Below are 19,382 nucleotides of genomic sequence, written 5' to 3' on the forward strand. Positions count from 1 at the left end.
CCTCAGTAGATGTAAATCCTGTGAAATATCAGATGAAGTGTACAAATGTATGACCCCTAAGATAATTTCCCATTTGAACTCACACAATTCTTTGTTGTCTCACTTGACAAAAAATAGGTTATTCATGTCAGTGCATTGTGCCAGCATTTATAAACCTGTTGATACATAAGTTATGTCTTGAGATCTTCTATTGCATACTGCATGGTTATAGTTTATGAAGAACAAAATTTATTTGTATTTTCAATTCCTCGCTGTGTCCACGTTTACTCAGTTACTATTTTAATTTTTATATTTTGATTTTTCTAATAATTATCCTTGTATCCCAAAAATATGTCATTAACTCATTTTAATTTTGTTGTAAGTCTCCCAAGTGCTTTAACTGCATGGTCAATCTAGAGTACAGACAAGAGTTGTTAACTTGCAGTATCATCCCAATTATTTTTTAAAAGCTTCATTATTCTATTTTTTAGATGTGGCTAATTTATTATCTGCAGTCTCTAAAGGATTCATGATATCCAATCTTACTTCACAGTATGACTGTCAACTCCTTAATATTTAACTTTATATTATTTTGAATGCTTGTTTATTTCACTGTGGAAATGCATGAAATGTGAACTGTTCTTTTGGCAGTGTAAATGTAATGCTTTTGTGGAAGTCTTGTCTTGCTATTCCTGTCTGTCAGATTTTGCTAATCAGATTTAATTGACTTCTAGTTTCAGAATTCCTAAATAATTTGGATATGCTCATATCTCAGCTGGTTATTGTATCTCGTTTGACCTTATATTTTGGGAGTAGCTGTCAAACTGTGTTTAGAACTAGATACCTTTCATCCCACATATCAATGTCTTCCCTTACTGCTACAGATTGAGCTAGACCATCGGTATCCTCTTTGACATTTGCTCAATACAGTTACAGTACATATCCCAGCCAATTTATCTTAATTGTGTGTCCTGTTACTTCCCATAATCACAACACTCAAATGATGACATGTATATGTATATTCTGAAAAACACTAAAATTAGAATGGGAAATTGTATATTTCATTTGTACTATACATTATTGTTTCTTTCCATTCCATTCACGCTTGGGGAGTACGGAAAATGTTTCTACATCATGTATATACTCTGTAAGCCAACATGTGCTGGATGATAGAGAGTACCTTGTTCCACTAATAGTCATTAACTTCTTGTTCTGCTCGCAAGTGGTTGAAGGGAAAAGCAAGACACCCTGTACAAACCTTCGCAGTTTGTCACAATGCAACAGCAATGCGATTTGCATTATGGTTTCCCAGACCTGTAGCATGGCCTGCACTGTAATAGTATAACTGTTTGATAATGTCAAGCAAACATTGTATCGGCAATGTCACTTTGGCTTGATCACATCAGGATAATGTAAGGATTTTTCTGTTTTATTCAGGGGTATGCTTCATACATTTTTAAACTTGCACTTTTCTGTGAATATGAAATTAGTACCTTTTCATTATTTTACAATTTATTGTTTAAAAGATGTATATTGCCCAGCCTTTTCCTGACAGATCTGAAGATGTTCCTTATGAAACAAAATCTGTAGTGTGATAACAATTTGTTTGTGATCATTAACTGAAGTCAGAGAAATTCTATTCTTCCTAGATCACTGTCTTTATTTGTGACTATTTCGTAACTTGTAAGACTGAAAACATTCTTAAGCTTTTAGACAATGTCCTTCACAATTAACTCAGAGATAACTAGCAGTGAAAACACAGGCACGAGCGCACCCACACCCACACACACACACACACACACACACACACACTCTGCATTGCTAGCAATGCAAGTCAAAAACACACACACACACACACACTGCATTGCTAGCAATGCAAGTCAAGTGGAGTAAGAGGTTGAATTTAGTGGAGTGGTGGAGGGGTGAAAGATGAGGGAGAGGGAGGAGGAGGAAAGGGTGGCTGATGGCTCAAATAGAGATAGCAAAGTACAGGGAAGGAATGACACACCTGTGAGCCAAAACTGGCACAGACAATGTGAGTTTTGTGTGTTGCACAAAGGCATGGAGGAGTGGACTGAGAGGTGGAGATAGAACAGAGAAAGAGGGAAACTACAGAGAAGAGAGTGTGAGTAGAATGAATGTAGTGGAGTCATAGGGACAAGGATGAAAATAGGTGTGGAGCAGAGGCTAGTGGAGATTGAAACCAATAGGATTGTGAGATCATGGAATGTGTTGTAAAGAAACTTTCTGTTTGTGTGCTTCAGAGAAGCAAGTATGGGGCACTCTGAGGGAGGAAGGGGGGAATCTACATACTTAAGCAGCCATTGAGGTTCTGAAGTTGAGCGTTTTGTGCTCAGGAACGTGTTCCACATTTAGTGATGAACTCTACTATTCTCAACAGTTTGGTGGTGGCCATACATTAGGGTGTACAACTTGTTGGTGGCCATTCTCACATAATAGATGGGTGCAGAAACAACAGCTGCTGGTATGCAATACGAATGTTTTCTCAGGTGGTCCTGCTTGTGGTAGTACAGGAGATGCTGTGATGAAGCTGGAATAGGGTGTTCTGGCTGGGTGCATAAGCTAGAACTTGCACCTAGGTGGGCAGGCGCATGTAGAGGGCATGTGGCTCAAGTTTAGAAAAATTATTGACTGAGCACTGTGTATGTAGTACAATGGGAGGGACCCTCCATAGTGGATGTAGTTTAGTAAAACTTTTCCCAGTATGTGTCATGTTGTTTTGTAAACAAATGTTTCAGCTGTTGCTACTAGTGGCCCTCATAATGGTGGTGTATTATGCATGAAATTTGTAGGACGTGGCTATCGCAAACTTTAAATGGTTGCAGTGGATATTGATCAGAAATATTAGAATATGACAACACTATCAATGTTATCATGACTGGCAGATGAACTCTTTATAGTGCCAGTAGTTGCCACAATGTAACAGTCCATCACTTGACAAAGACAGGGAAGAACACTGTCAGAAACTTGCACATTGTAAATGATCTTCAGTTTGAAACTTCAGAATGCTTTATTGTTTGATGATTCATATATGTTTCAAAAGTTATTAGCTATAGTATGTATAGTTTAGTTAGTTTTTTCTATTCATTTAGTCCGTAATTGCCTCAAAATCAAATTTCAGGAACGTGTCAGTTACACTTGCTACACAGTTAAAATGCGTAAAAGTCACATATGGCAATATCAGCTGACATAATGTGAGCCCTGTGGAGGGAGTAAACCACCAGGTGGTAAAACTAAGGTGTACCTGGTTATAGGCTTGGTAAAATTCAGGATCATCAGGGGTAACCATGTCAGAAATTGCTCGTGTGAGCATTGTACTCCAACAGGCTGGAAATTATCAACATATAAATTAAAATAAACTATGAGACACTATTGTTTCCAGAATAATGTACAAAAGGGAAACCAACAAAATTGCTTATTTCAGTTAAGCTTCTGTGACTAAAATTAATTTATGTATTAGTAAAGGTAAAATAAGTGACACTGGCTCATAAACTGCATTTATCATTGTCAAGTGTAGCTGGGTGATGTGCAACTATATTTTGTATTCAGAAATGAATGAGGTGGCAAGTTTGCTGTATTTTGTATTTGGGAGAAGCTGTGTCTTAAGTCTGGACCAAACATTCTTATGTAAGTTTCCCCAAGTTATACTTAATTAACATCAGATGATTGACATGACACCTTTTAGTGTCCCCATCAGTGGACATGACGATGGGGGCAGATGAACTGGCCGGAGGGGGGGGGGGGGGGGGGGGGGGGGTAGCGCCACTGAATAGTATGCAAACCTGCCATGGAGGGCGCACAAAGTGCTTTGGGACTTCCCAGTTTAATCACTTGCCTTTTGGAATCTCATCTGCACCTGGAATTTATCAACAGTATTAAGAACAGTTGATGCGGGATATTCCCTGTTGCATCAATTACCCTATGACTATAGTTAACAGGCCCTACCAGAGAGGAGCACTCACAAAATCTTCAGTTAGTCTTCCAGTGCATCCTGGAGAATAGCCTTTGTTGCAAGCTGAAAAAGTGCAGTTTTTTCTCCCCAAAAGTGCAATTTTTGTGACGTGCTTAACAAAGATGGCCTTGTCATGACAGACAATCACATCAAATTTATTGTCAGCCTGCCCCCACCCAAAACTTGAAGGGTAAGATTTTGTATTATGCTCAATTCATCCACTGGGCCATGCACATCAGCCATCCTTTTAACCAGCTTCGCCAGAAGGGTGTTGATTTTGTCGGGTATGCAGTTGTCAATGGACTTTTCAATCGCTCAAGCAGTGTTTATGCTCTGCTCCCAATCTGGCTTCTTTTACGCTAGGTAAACCTTTAAACCTGGCCTCTGACACATTCCAGTGTGCTATTGGTGCAATCGTATCCTATCAGAATGTAGATGGCACCAAACAGCCCATCATTGCCTATGGATTGAAGATGCCTTGTGCTGCACAGTGTAGTTATTAACAAGTGGGAAAGGAAGCGTAGTTGTTATTTTTAGAGTAAAGTTTCATGTTTTCGGGTCTGGGGCTTGGTTTCTCCTCATCACCAACCACAAGCTGCTGGTTTCCCTATTTGGCCCTCGTTCCAAGCTGCCTGATAGGACTGCCCACTGCTTGCAAAGGTGGATCCTCTTTCTCAGTAACTGTTGCTATGACATTTGTTACTGCCCAGCATATGAGTTTGATTGGCAGGAGGCTCTTGTGTTGGAAGATGCCTTGCAACAATCCCTGTCAGAATTTTCATTGACAACACAAGAGGTTGCAACAACCACAACTGTTGACCCGCTTTTCCATAAAATTGTTTCAGCAGTCCAGATGGGTTGGCTGGGATGAATCTCTTCAGGTGCATATCCAGCATGGTACGGTCCTCGCTCTTGCCACAGAGGAGCAATGCTGTCAAGTAGTCGTCCTCTTGGCGTTGTGCCCTCACGTACCCTAGTTGGTGCATGCATCATACTAGGGTATGACTCATATGAAGGTGTTGGCATGAGGTCATTTCAGTTGGTGTGCAACCAACCATGGGGATAGTGTGGACATTAGTTTGGCAGGTCCACTTTTAGGCAGCATGTGATTTTTGGTGGTTGATGCATTGTCCATTTTCCCAAATGTAGCCAAGATAACCTCCGTATCATCGACTGCCACTTTTCATGCATTGTTGGGTATTGTTGCCATTGAGGGATGCCCTGGGGCTCTTGTATCCAATAATGGTAGACAATTTTTGTCGAAGGAGTTTGAAGACTTTTGCATTCATATCAATATTCAGCATCTGACAATCGCCCCATTTCACACAGCCTCTAACTCAAAGGCGGAGCACTTTGTGCATCCATTTAAGACCGAAATGAAGAAGTCTGTGTCTACCTCTTTCTTTGACAATGTGTTGTTGAGTTTCCTGGCTATGTACCAAATGACGCTTGTCAATAGGTGCAGTCTAGTGGAACATTTGCATGGATGGCAGCCGCAGCATCTCCTAGGTTTGATGCACTCTTAGTCGCGTGCCACAGACAACCATGGCCCATCACATTTTCCTCCAGGGGCTGCCAGTTGGGCCCAGTCCTTCAGCAAGGAGCAGGGGTGGCTGCCGCGTGCTGGGATAGGTGACAAAGGTTGGCAGTTGTTTCTGGTGGATGTCAGTAGGTAGCAGCTGACCATTATGCAGATCTTTTGCACATGCATTCTTATGGGGCATCACCATCTTGGTCTTCTGGTCTTCCAGATGACAAGGTTGACCACAACATTGTTCGAAGTGTGCGCTCCCCCTTTCACCGGCTTGCTCCCCAGTTGCCAAGTCCTCTGCTGGTCTCCCGTTTCCTGCAGCCTTGGGCTGCAGTGAGGCTCACGCCTGTATCTGTCGATATGGAGCTGATTGACTTTGACCTATCCTCCTCCCCTCCCCTTCTGCCCCTCCTCTTCCCCCTCCTTCCCCCCCAACTGCCCAATCACTAACCACTCGTGTTGGAACTGGCGGTGTTAGTGTCACCTTATTTGGTGGTGGATCTGCCGCCGAGTTCTCAGGCAGACACTCTGATTTTGCACCGAAGGTCGCAGCCCAAGCCTGGCCATTTTTGGTCATACGTGGCCTTTCTCAGAGGGGAGGAATTTAATGTCCCCACCAGTGGACACCATGATTGAGGCAGATGAGCTGGTGCGGGTAGTGCTGCTGAATAGTGTGGGACCCTGCCATGGAGGACCCATGCGGTGTGTATTATGGGTAGACCTGTTGATTGATATGTTTGCCTGCGGTTGGCTGTAAGCTGAGCAGGCCAGTGCTTGCAGTGAGTTCAGCTACTGCAAACCTCACCTTACACAGTGTGCTGAGTGTTGTTGTCTAATGTTCAGTTGACAGCGACCCGCACCAGCCACATGCTGAGTTTTCCTCATGCACATCTCTACAAGGGTTTTGACTTTCTGCTGCCCGTAGATTGACTCTCATGGCAGGTATTCATATCCTCTCACGAACTGTTTTTCCCCAGTCATTACTGAATCACTGTCAGCCCTTGAAGGACCTGTACTGACAGTGTAGTGTGGCAGTATTGTCACACCAATGAAGATACAGAATCCTTCCTCAACCCTGAACCAACTGAACTAGTTATATAATCACATTATCTCACTGTAAACAAGATATTAAAATCTAATATTCCTTCTAATATCTGAAGTATTACGAGGGCAATTCAGATATAAATTATAATTGTACCAGTTTGACACATAACCAGTTCAGAGTGAAATGATGGAGTGGGTTGGAGGGGGGGGGGGGGGGGGGGAGGTTGAAGGTCAGTGTATTAGGGAGGGGGAACAAGCTTGGTTTGATGCTGCATCCTGTTCTGACCTCAGTATAGTCATGAGTTAACAAGAAGTTCCTTCGTCTGCTGTGCAGTGCATTATCATAAAGTTTTCAACTGATGAAAGGGTTAAACCCACAAAAATTTTATCTCCATTTCAAACACAGTTTGTGAGGACATTTCACCCCCAGAACGGAGTGTTTACTTGGACCATACAATTTAAGAATGGCTGAGAAAGTGTAGAGTCACGCTCAATGCCCAATGTCAAGTCTAAAAGACATCTGTACTGTTTGAGAGCTTATTGGAGATGATTGCCTGTTCACTGTTGAATTAATCAGGAGTGTTCATACCATTAATGTTGAACAGCTTTGCTTTCAAAAAGTTACATTCCAAAATCCAAAATGGCAAGTAAAGAGTGGTAAAGAAAGGATGAAGCCTATCTAGTTAAGGCCAAAACCTGCCTCTCAGCTGGAAGAGTTATTGTGATTGTATTTTTTGACTACAGAAGAGTGTTACTCATTGACTTTCTTCATAATCAAATGCATGGGTAACGCAGTTGTTAACATCACCAACAGCTATCTACAAAAACAAAACACAAGGAATGCACATTAGAGATGGAATCCTTCTCCATGACAATTTTAAACTCCGCACTGCAAATTCAACATTGGAGAAATGGGAGGACATTCACTGGGAAACCCTTGACCACCCTCCCTACATTCCAGATGTGCCCCCCCCCCCCCCCCCAAATATTTTTTATTTGCATTCATGAAAGGATCACTTGCTGGGGAACAGTTCAAAAACAATGAAGATGTCGAGGAGCATGTGAAATTGGTTGATGACACACCCTCAAACTTTTCATGAACAAGTAATGTTCAAGTTTCCAGATCACTGGTAAAAGTGTATAGAGCGTGTAGAAGGTTATGGAAAGAAAAACTGGAGGTTTTAATTGTGTAAATGATCAATCAATAAATGTATAAATACTGTTACCATTTAAATTTGAATCGCCCTTGTAATTTTCTTAACCATATGCCGATGTACTCCCTGTGATAGCTTCCAGTACACCAGTGCTAATGAACGCACTGTCAGCATAGTTTTGTTACATCTTAAAACTGCATGGCTCATGCCTTCAATCATTCCTGTCATGTTTTTAATTCACTTGAACTGTTCACATTATATCAGTGTGCTACTGTATCTTACATCTGAGTTGAAACTTGCACATCATGCGTACTGAGAGGTGACAAAGAAGAAGCACTTTGGGCTGTGAGTTTTGAGAACTGTCTCATTTATGAGAATTTGAGGCATATAAATCTCTTTTTTGCAGTGCATACAAAAATCTTTGCGAAATGTGTGGCTTATATAATGTTGGAGTTACAGGCCATCAGGTACCAACAAAGGTTTACTAAATAACATCTGTTCCACTCTGATGTACCACCAAGATCTGTTAATTAATTAAATGCATAGTGTCCTTTCTTATTAACTTTTTGTGGAAGGAAGATTAGGGTTTAATGTTCTATTAACATCAAGGCCATTAGAGACGGAGTACGAGCTCGTATTATTTCAAGGATAGAGCAGAAAATTGACAGTGCCCTTTCAAAGGAACAATCCCATCATTTTTCTGGAACAATGTATGGAAATAAAAAAAAATAAAAAATATCAGAATGGACGGATGCAGATTTGAGCTGTTGTCCTCCTGAATGCGAGTCAGTGTGCAATCCACTGTGTCACCTCTCACCTTTTTTTAAGCAACTGCTTATTTCAGTTCTGTTATTTCTGTTCTCACAGTTTACATCAGAAATCAGTTTGGCATATTTTACAGGATGCTACATGTGATACTGTAGGTATAAACTGAGGAGGTGCTGCAGTGGTCAGTACTATTTTCTCATTCAGAAGGAGTAGCATTTAAACCTGTGTGCAGGCACCCAGACTTACATTGTTGGTGGTTACCTTAACTCAATTAAAGCAAATGCCTGGATGTTTCTTTTGAAAAGATCACCACACATTTCTTTCTCTACACCTGTCCTATCCAAGCTTGTGTGTCATTTCTAAGGACATTGACTTCAACAAGACATTAAACTCTAGCTTTCTTTCCTTCCTTGCTCGTGAAGACATGGACCAATTACGTAACTGCTATGCAACACTGTGTTACATTAAAAGGTAGGATGATTTTTTAGTTAGGTTGTATGCCTGAGTAGAATAATTATGTATGTGACTGGCAGTGTAATTTTGGGAGCATGTAGAACTGACAGCTTGCTGAGGGCACTGCAGTCAGACTGTAGCCAGTTTTTATAGTGGATGTTGTTTGTCATTCAGTAAACATTTGACTCCAACCAAATTCTATACTGTTTTTGTAATGAATGGCACAGTTATTTTGATTAAAATTTGAGGAAAGCCACTGTCGAATGAATGCTGTTTGTTTCGTGTTAAAAGAGCAAGTTTGAAATAAACATTTTTTAGTGTCATAAATATGTAGGCTAATGAATAACAAGCATTACAATATAAATCTTTTGCTTTAATATGCAGTATTTATTAAAAAGAATCAAAGGCCTATAAACTGAAAATTAATTTCTTATAAATTCGTTAGTTCCTAAATACTTATGTAACAGTGAAGCATGATGAAAAATGCTGACAGTTTACATTTTCATTATCAAAATACATGATGGATGTGACTAACAATGATAAAAAATTGCCTCTTGAGTGAAAAAGGGAAAGGGTGCTATTGACAGTAGAGAGCAGTCAGCATATTCTGTGTGTAGGTGATTATCAGTGTAAACAAAAGGAGCTGTGCTGTATCAAATAATTTATTAACACCTGAGGATTTTGGAACTTTGTTACCCATTAAAAGACACTACCTAGTTACATACAGTTGTCAGTAAATTATAGACAAACAGCATGTTTTTAAACTGCAGGGTGAAGAGGCTATGTGAGTGGGAACATGGAACCTGGGAACAGAGTTAATCATACATGAAACATCACCAGAGGTAAGTATAAGCAGCAGAATGTACGTACAGTGGGTTGAGAAGAGGACAAGGTCATGTTGGTAGATAGGAAAGACCAGTGTAACAAGATTAGGAAAAAAGGAGTGGTGCAAGTAGCAAAGGCGTATGTAGGTTTGCTCACACGATGTAGCAAACATGTATGATCTGAGATGACTTTTGTGTAAACTAGATTCCACAGAAAATATTGAGGACACTAAAATTACAAGAGTGCATTAATGAATAAGTCACAAAATTGAATAGTGACATCAGTGCCGCAATTAACACTGTGAAATGCAATTTTGCTGTTTCATGTACTCGCACTGCAAGTTTAAACTCTTGTCCCATCATTCGACAAGGCCTTGAATTTCTGTTCTTATTCCAGCCATTGCATCCAGTGAGTAACCTCTTAAGCTATGGCCTTATTGTCCTCAAAGTGCTACCTTTCTAGATGACTTTTAAAGGGCCCAGTTGAGGTTAAGTCCGGGCTGAATGGTGAATGTTACATGCATTCTCAATTAACTTCACCGTAACTCCTGTGTATGTCTTGCTGTGTGAGGATGGGTATTGTCATCCAAAAAAATTGCTCCTACTACCAGGAGTCCAGTTTACGAACTGTTTAATACGTAATACAGTGTATCAGCTATATGAGGCATATGGTCTATCGCAGTTCTCACTGGATAGGAGAGTCACCATTACGTTGCATGCTGATTCTATCTCTTAAAAATAATCTTGTACATATTTTCATGAGAACAACCCTTGAGAAAGTACAATGATTCTCATAAATCACATAGCAATGTGGCATCAGTGGGCATCTCCATGAGACAACCTGCACGCTCCTTGTTAGTGATTCTTCCATCCTTTGTTGTATGTGTGTACTAGTTGAACAGAGTTTCCTGTGCGGTACAGTTTTTGCAATGTATGGGATGCATTTCAGGGTAACCCTCCTGACTGCACAGTCCCTTGACCCACAAACATACATCACACATTGCACTAGCAGCTGTTCACTAACAGTTAAATGTGTAATACTGTGTACCAGCTATTTTCTGCCTGGCTTGTACTGCCACCATCTGGAAACATTCAGGCAGAAAATCTAGAATTTTATGCAGTATTCTAACATCTGTGGCTTATTTATTCGCTCACCCCATAAAAAGATTGAAATATTAGATGGTATAATGAGAGTACCGTAGAATTGAAATCTGTAGCTACCTTTGGCGGTTTCTCGTTATCTACCATAAATATATCATCTGATTTCTGAATTATTGTCAGTTCTAAAAATACATTGGAAACACAGTTTGTGCTGATAGCTTCATAGGTGCTCTATAAATACCTGAAATTTCTGTCCCCAGGAAGTACTTAGTTCTGTACCACAAATGTGCTTATTATAGAGGGAAAATACACTGAATATGTGGATTTTTGTGCTATTGTGGCCATTTGAATGGTGTGTCGCTGTCGCCTAGAAGTTCACTCCACTCTCTACGGGAATTAAGATCACTGAGTCAAGCAATACACAATGTTCACATCACTGTACATTGTTGTGTAAAAGACCTTTTTTGGTTGGATAACTTTTTTTACTTTATCTGGTTAAAGCTTTGTAAAGATACCTTTGTATCTTAGCCTGGGAATGCAGATTTTCATTGAGAGTAGTGTAAATACTGCATATTGCCTGCATCACCAAATCTTGTCACTATTCATGTAGGTGAAAAGAGATTCATTACAAATATCCTTTATGAATGAAATGGTATTTGACACAAAAAAGTTGGGTGCCTCATCCTGTATATGCCTCAACATGCAGTCCCATTCAAATGTCAAGTGTTCTCACTTTCTACCTTAAGAATGAGCATTGTTGGCATAAAACGCCATGTGCCTGACTCACTGCCTTACTGACTGAGCTGGTCCAGTGGTATATCTTAGCACTTTTGTTGCATGGTAAATCACTTCAACATCAAGTGCCCAACTACTACTTTCTGACGGGCCACGTCTTTCCAGCGAAGTGTGAAAAACTTTGCTTTTAATGGAAAACAAAGGGCTCAGGCCGTCACTTACTGTGGAGCCCATATCATGCACAACTACAATATTTATCACTATACAGTTTTGGCCGTCACTATACCCCCTGTAAGTGTAATTGCACAAATTTAGACTTTTAATTCATATGTCTCACAGTGCGGAATGCAGGCTACAGTCTCCAGTAAAGTAACTGGAATGTTGATAGCAAGTATATTAAACATGATGGTCAGATTATTGACTCTCCCATATTCTACTTTGGTGGCATAGTGGTTAGCACGCTGGACTCATATTCAGGTAGCACAGAGTTCAAATCTGCATTGCACCACCCTGATTTAAATTTCCCTTGGTTTTGACTAAATCACTTAGGGTGAGAAAATGATTCCTTACAGGTGCACCATGGCCATTTTCCTTGCCTAGTGAATAGGATTGGGGAGAAGAGAAGTTTGTGGCACAACTTGACCAGAAGAAGGGATCTGTTGGTAGGACATGTTCTGAGGCATCAAGGGATCACCAATTTAGTATTGGAGGGCAGCGTGGAGGGTAAAAATCATAGGGGGAGACCAAGAGATGAATACACTAAGCAGATTCAGAAGGATGTAGGTTGCAGTAGGTACTGGGAGATGAAGAAGCTTGCACAGGATAGAGTAGCATGGAGAGCTGCATCAAACCAGTATCAGGACTGAGGACCACAACAACAACAACAACAACAGCCTCATCAACTCTCTGCTTGTGCTCTTTGTCTAACAACCTCATTGTTAATGAGATGTTCAACACTAGTCTTCCTCCCTCCCTCCCTCCCTTCCTTCCTTCCTTCCTTCATTTTCCTCATGCCCTAGATCATTAGTAGATGTAGTCACATAATATCTCTGTGTGGTAAATACAATTTTTGAATGCTGTTATTTTTTTTTTTCATTAGTGTAATACTCCTTTGTCTTTTAATGCAATCTAGAGAATAACTGCTACACTCTTCGACCGGCCATACAAATTTAAGTTTTCCCTACATCACTTACGGCGGAAGCCAGAATAGTTCAATTTTTTTTGTATCCGACAGTGATCGGATTCCCCGCCGAGCCCAAGTATTGATGTGGAGAATAGGTCAGACATACTCGAGCTACATACTCCAGTCACAGTTTGCTCCTGCAAGAGGTACCACTACAGCTGCAAGCATGTCAATGTAGCCATCTGTGCTAGTCAGTGAAGCCTTAAGTACACACCATTGATTATTAGAGTTTTAACCTGAACTGTATTATGTTTTTGGATTCAGATTGCTTCATAAGCTGTTTGTATATGCTTCAGATGACATGCTATGCTCTGGACTTGTTTTTAGTTAACCATTCACTTCATTAGCACTGCCATCGTCAACCTCAGGAACCGCCTGTTTGTTCCAATGGTCTCTCACCAGTATGAGCAATAATAAAGTGTGTTCTACGTGTGCAGAGTAGAACAGAAAGCATTTGAAAAGGGTGTGGCTGACTTTCTTCCCCAATCCAAGTTTGTGCTTCATCTCTAATGAACACTTCATCGATGAGACATAGAAAAAAGAAAAATAGTAAAAATGTATCCACAAAGGTGGCTGACGTAAACAGGTTATGAAGGCTGATAAGTATCTTCACATACATTCGTGGTGAAACACTTATGAAATCATAACAATCTCTTTTATAATTAAAGAACTCAAATACTGTTATTGCAACTAAGACTGTCACAGTATCTTGGATTGTAAAAACTTTTTGTGCAGGGGCTTCAAGTAAGAAAATCACACTACCACAGTCAGTAACTAAGAAACGTACCCTTTGTTGAAGACCTGACAGGCGAGCAACAGTCAGTGTTCAGTAGGCATGGCAAATGTCCAAGTCTAGCATAACATTACTAGTTAGCAAGAGGAAATATCATGGAATCTGATGGCCGGTCACAGTTGTAGTGCCCATGTCTTCTACCGGAAGGCCACATCAGAGGTTCCAAGTTGCGGAGACTGGTACAGGCAGCAGTGACAGCATAGTGCTGACTCTGAATGAGTTCCTGATAGATGAAATGTGAGTGCATTCGATGCCTAGTCAAGGAAACTCACTCGGAGTGAATTGGCCTCCCAGTCCAAAATACAGCCCTGGGTGCGAGAGTACAGTTGGTCCTACTTTCTGTCACATGGCCAGCATAAGAAAGAGGTCACTCAGGTTGGTGACCTCTGATGGTGCTTAGGTTACAGTGTGGTGGCCATGTATAGCATGGCAGCCCTTGTGGTTCATCTGTAAGGAAGCCGGTTGTTTTTGTAACTTGGGTGCAATGTGTGTTGGTGGAGATTAGACATAAGCCTATGATACAACAAATAATCTTCCATTGTTCTGCCTGCTTGAACTTAAATATTTCTTGCTCTGGCATAACATTCAGTGAAATTCTTGACAACTGTACGAGTATGAGTGTGATGGCAGCTGTTGCTATGCTGTCTGTGCAGTCTCACCATCTGTGATCTGCAGTCAAACTTTTGAAATGTCCAAGAGGTTATTTAAGCCCTTCTCTCTGTTCATTGAAGTCTTCCTCCCTAAGACACGATAATGAGAAGTTGGAGGACTGAAGCAGTCACCAGGTCATTGACAAAATAAGATGAGGAAGGGAAATGTGCTGTCCTCCGAAAATGAGTTTCAAAGGTTGTTGAATATATTTACAATACTTACAATCATAATGATGAACTTTTTAAAGAACATGTATGTCCTGTCATTCATGATCATAGGTGTCTGCTGCAAGAGGGGGCACTTACTTACTCCTTCATGGAACCTGGACTGCAGACATTTTATTCATTACAGAATTCTCATGCATTTCTATAACTGATTACCTATGGTTTCAGTAAGCAGCAGATTTAACATTGCTGAGTGCAAGGGAAAATGCTGTGATTTAATGACATTTTTGGTTGTCAGGCTGTTCATAGGAAACTATACTATTTTTTTGTGATGGCAGTTTTGGCATTGTTACACATTCTGGACACTTGTGGATCTTTACAAAACATTGGTGAAGTAGGGTATCTGATCTTTTCTCTGCCACTGTCTTGTACATAAACGAGCAGTTCCAACACCTAGCACAGTACGGACATGGACGCAGTATACCTGCTCGACACCTATCACCAGTTTTCCAAGACTAACCTCTTCATCCGCTTCACAACTTAATCTCAACAGTAAGCTAGCATTTGTCTTAAGAAAAGTTTTACAAGATTGAGCAATAGTAGTAGAGTTTGGACAACACAGTAATGCTATACTGTGGGTGTATTTATTTATTTATTTATTTATTGTTCTGTGGGACCAAATTAAGGAGAAGTCACCATGGTCATGGAACGAGTCAATACATGAAATTATAACACGATATTAGAAACAGATAAAATGAAATATAAAATAACATATTCAGGTGACAAGTCGTAAGTTTAAAAGAAGAAAATCAACAATGTAACACTGGAATTTGCTTAATTTTTTAGCTCTTCCAGGAGCTCCTCGACAGAATAGGAGGAGTGAGCCATGAGGAAACTCTTCAGTTTAGACTTAAAAGAGTTTGGGCTACTGCTAAGATTTTTGAGTTCTTGTGGTAGCTTATTGAAAATGGATGCAGCAGAATACTGCACTCCTTTCTGCACAAGAGTCAAGGAAGTGCATTCTACATGCAGATTTGATTTCTGCCTAGTATTAACTGAGTGAGAGCTGCTAACTCTTGGGAATAGGCTAATATTGCTAACAACAAACGACATTAAAGAAAATATATACTGTGAGGGCAATGTCAGAATTCCCAGATTTTTGAATAAGGGTCGACAAGAGGTTCTCAAACTTACACCACATATAGCTCGAACAGCCCGTTTTTGAGCCAAAAATACCCTTTTTGAATCAGAAGAATTACCCCAAAAAATAATACCATACGTCATAAGTGTATGAAAATATGCGAAGTAGACTACTTTTGGTGTTGAAGTGTCACTTATTTCAGATACTGTTCTAATGGTAAATAAAGCAGCATTTAGCATCTGAACAAGAGCCTGGACATGGGCTTTCCACAACAGCTTACTATCTATCCGAACGCCTAGGAACTTGAACTGTTCTGTCTCGCTTATAATATGCCTATTCTGTCTGATCAAAATATCGGTTCTTGTTGAATTGTGAGTTAGAAACTGTAAAAACTGAGTCTTACTGTGATTTAGCATCAAATTATTTTCCACAAGCCACGAACTTATTTCATGAACTACATTATTTGTTACTGTTTCAATGTTACACACAAGATCCTTCACTATCAACCTGCTGTCATCAGCAAACAGAAATATTTTTGAATCACCTGTAATACTAGAAGGCATATCATTTATATAAATAAGAAACAGCAGTGGCCCCAGCACCGACCCTTGGGGAACGCCCCATTTAACAGTGCCCCATTGGGACTGAACATCACTACCACTCTCAATATTGCGGAGAATTACCCTCTGCTTTCTGTTCTTAAAGTAAGAGGCGAACCAATTGTAAGCTACTCCCCTTACTCCATAATGGTCCAACTTCTGCAGTAATATTTTGTGGTCAACACAGTCAAAAGCCTTCGTTAAATCAAAGAAAACACCTAGCGTTCGCAACCTTTTATTTAATCCATCCAAAACCTCACAGAGAAAAGAGAATATAGCATTTTCAGTTGTTAAACCATTTCTAAAACCAAACTGAACATTTGACAGCAAATTATGTGAATTTAAATGCTCCAGTAACCTTGTATATACAACCTTCTTGATAACTTTAGCAAACACCGATGGCATAGAAATAAGTCTAAAATTGTCAACATTATCAATGTCTCCCTTTTTATAAAGTGGCTTCACTACCGAGTACTTTAATCGGTCAGGAAACTGACCACTCCTAAAGGAAAAGTTACAGATATGGCTGAGAACTGGGCTAACATACATAGAACAATACTTCAGTATTCTGCTAGATACCCCGTCATATCCATGAGAGTTCTTGGTCTTTAGTGATTTAATTATTAACTCAATCTCCCTCTTGTCAGTATCATGGAGGAGCATTTCAGGTAACAGTCTCGGAACACTTTTTTCTAAGAGCGCTATATGATTCCCTGTTGGGGCTAGGTTTCTATTTAGTTCACCTGCTATATTCAGAAAGTGATTATTAAATACTGTACATATATGCGACTTATCAGTAACACGGACATTCCCACTACGCACTGATTCTATATCCTCGACCTGACTCTGCAGACCAGCAACCTCCTTTACGACTGACCATATGGTTTTAATTTTATCCTGAGACTTAGCTATTCTATCTGCATACCACATACTTTTTGCCTTCCTAATAACATTTTTAAGCACCTTACAATACTGTTTGTAATGGGCTGCTGCATTTAGATTTTGACTGTTTCTAACGTTTTGATATAATTGCCACTTTGTTCTACAAGATATTTTTATCCCTCTAGTCAGCCACCCAGGCTGCCTGTTTGTGCTAGTACCCTGTTTTAAACGTTCTAACGGAAAGCAACTTTCAAAGAGCGTGAGAAAAGTCTTGAGAAAAGCACTATATTTGTTGTCTACTGTATCAGCGCTATAAACATCTTGCCACTCTTGTTCCTTTATAAGGTTTACAAAGGTCTCTACAGCAAATGGATCAGCTTTCCTGAACAGCTGATGACTATATTTAACACGTGTTGCAGCGCAAAAATCTTTTAAAGTTAAAATTTGTGCATCATGATCTGAAAGGCCATTCACCTTTTTGCTAATTCGCCTGTATTTCATCTGAGGACCCAAATGGAGAAGAAATGTTGTATTGTATGTGAGAAGAGAGGAAAAAATTATGAAATTTCAGGATTGAAAAGGTGTTGGGACATTCTTACACCATACTGGGCACAACACAGAGTAACATGCAGCCATAGAGGTATGAGTTACTAATGAAATATGCTTCCCTTTGCTGTGTAACTGGAATATATCTTCAAAAAATATTGACTGTATAACCTTCAAACATTTCAGATACAGTAACATTTCTGCTTGACACATTGTCAAATTCAATAGAACTAAAGGTATATAAAATAAGGCACTTTTTGTATCTTCCCCCCCCCCCCCCCACCCCCCTTTCCTTGGATAAATTTCTGCAGATACCCATGACTGCGAGGAGTCACATTATAGAAAATACTGTATGGTGAATACCTTTAAATGTCACAACTACCTAGCTGGTGCTTTACTTCTGGTTATTTACATCTCTGTATGGTCAAAAAGTTACTCTGTGTTTGTTGGCCATGCAGAATGAAAGTTGATGCAAGGTGGCACAGGAACACTGGATTTGTATTTGGGAGTAGGCATTTCAGATCCATGTGTTACTATCCAGATTTAGGTTTTCCATGATTACTGTAAATTGCTTAAGGTGAATGCCAGGATTATGACAGATTGTCTTCCTCATTAGAATAATCATTTGTAAATGCACCTTAATTAAATTGATTTTGTGTCACATTGCCCAAGATTTCTGCTATGTACAATTCAAATACATATATCTTTCATTCTGAACCAATTTGCATTTTCTCCCAATGGTGCTAGGCTTTGAAAGCTAGTAAGAGAGCCATTAAAAATTGAGATGTTGGGATAAATGTAAATACCTAGTCAAACATAGCAACACTAGGTATTGCCATGTTTTGAGTGCCCAATTGGCATAGAAATGCTTACAAAAGGCTAATATCCTGCCTCAGGACACAGCTTTTATCTCTAGAGCAATTCCTTTTTGGTGCACATTGATGCAAAACGAGAAGTTTCTTACAGGCTAGATTGGTGCCTGTTGGATCTAGTTGATAAGGTTCAAACTTTGAAACATTCGAGCAACTGAAGTGTAGTTTTGACATTCTTTCCTTGAAATTGTGCCTAAATATTAGTCAGTGGTAACCACCCCAGCTCTACAGTTAGCACAAGTACCATTTTTTTTTAATATGTAATTTGTGTTAATTGTGTGAGTAATATATGAAATGTGTAAAGAGCTTAATAAGATGGTACAGATCTTTGAACTTGTCTGACAAAAGTTAAATTCATTGTAATTTATTTTTGCAATTTCAAAACAATCTAATGATTGTGCTCTCTGATTTTGGTTTTTCATTGTTTTGCAGGCAGTGTGTTCTTACCATATGCAGCCATTAGCAAATAGTCTTCAGCTGGCCCATCTTAGACTAGCACTGGCTGTCATATGCACTGTATTTTTTATTTTACTTAGCATAACTGGAGTTCTGTCACACATTCAATTCAGAGGTAAGTTAAAAAAAGTGCATGTTTCTTGGCTGTTTGAATACTTTTCTTTTGTGGAACATCTAGAATTTTTGGTTTGTTGTCACATAATATTATTTTTGTCCATTGACTTCCTGGTTACAGTAGTTTTCGTATTTGTTTAATAGGTAATATTTAATTTTTCTTTCTTGTGGGTCACACTCACTGCTCCAATTCATAAATATTTTGTAATACATATGGAATCACTAACACTGTTAAGAACATAATGCTCCTAAGTCTCTGTGCACTTTACCAACTCCACTAATCACTATTAGTGCCCTATGTTGACTCGAAATGATTCCTCCCTTCTGTTAAGTGAGCATACAAACAGTGCTTATCAGGAAGTTAGTGACACCACAACACATTTTCTAAATCGTACTCATCAGGGCCATATGGAATCTTC

General features: G+C 39.7%; 1 protein-coding gene across 2 annotated transcripts in view; it reads left to right on the top strand.

The window, feature by feature from the left end:
• Positions 1–19,382, top strand: part of LOC124555473 (DNA damage-regulated autophagy modulator protein 2) — an 87,050-nt gene that overhangs the window by 24,766 nt on the left and 42,902 nt on the right. For both annotated transcript variants that reach the window (XM_047129396.1, XM_047129397.1), the window contains exon 5: positions 18,826–18,964. In XM_047129396.1, coding sequence (XP_046985352.1) covers positions 18,826–18,964 — 139 coding nt within the window. The remainder of the gene's footprint in view (positions 1–18,825; positions 18,965–19,382) is intronic.

The sequence above is a fragment of the Schistocerca americana genome, chromosome X (genome assembly GCF_021461395.2).
Source record: "Schistocerca americana isolate TAMUIC-IGC-003095 chromosome X, iqSchAmer2.1, whole genome shotgun sequence".
Lineage (NCBI taxonomy): Eukaryota > Metazoa > Arthropoda > Insecta > Orthoptera > Acrididae > Schistocerca > Schistocerca americana.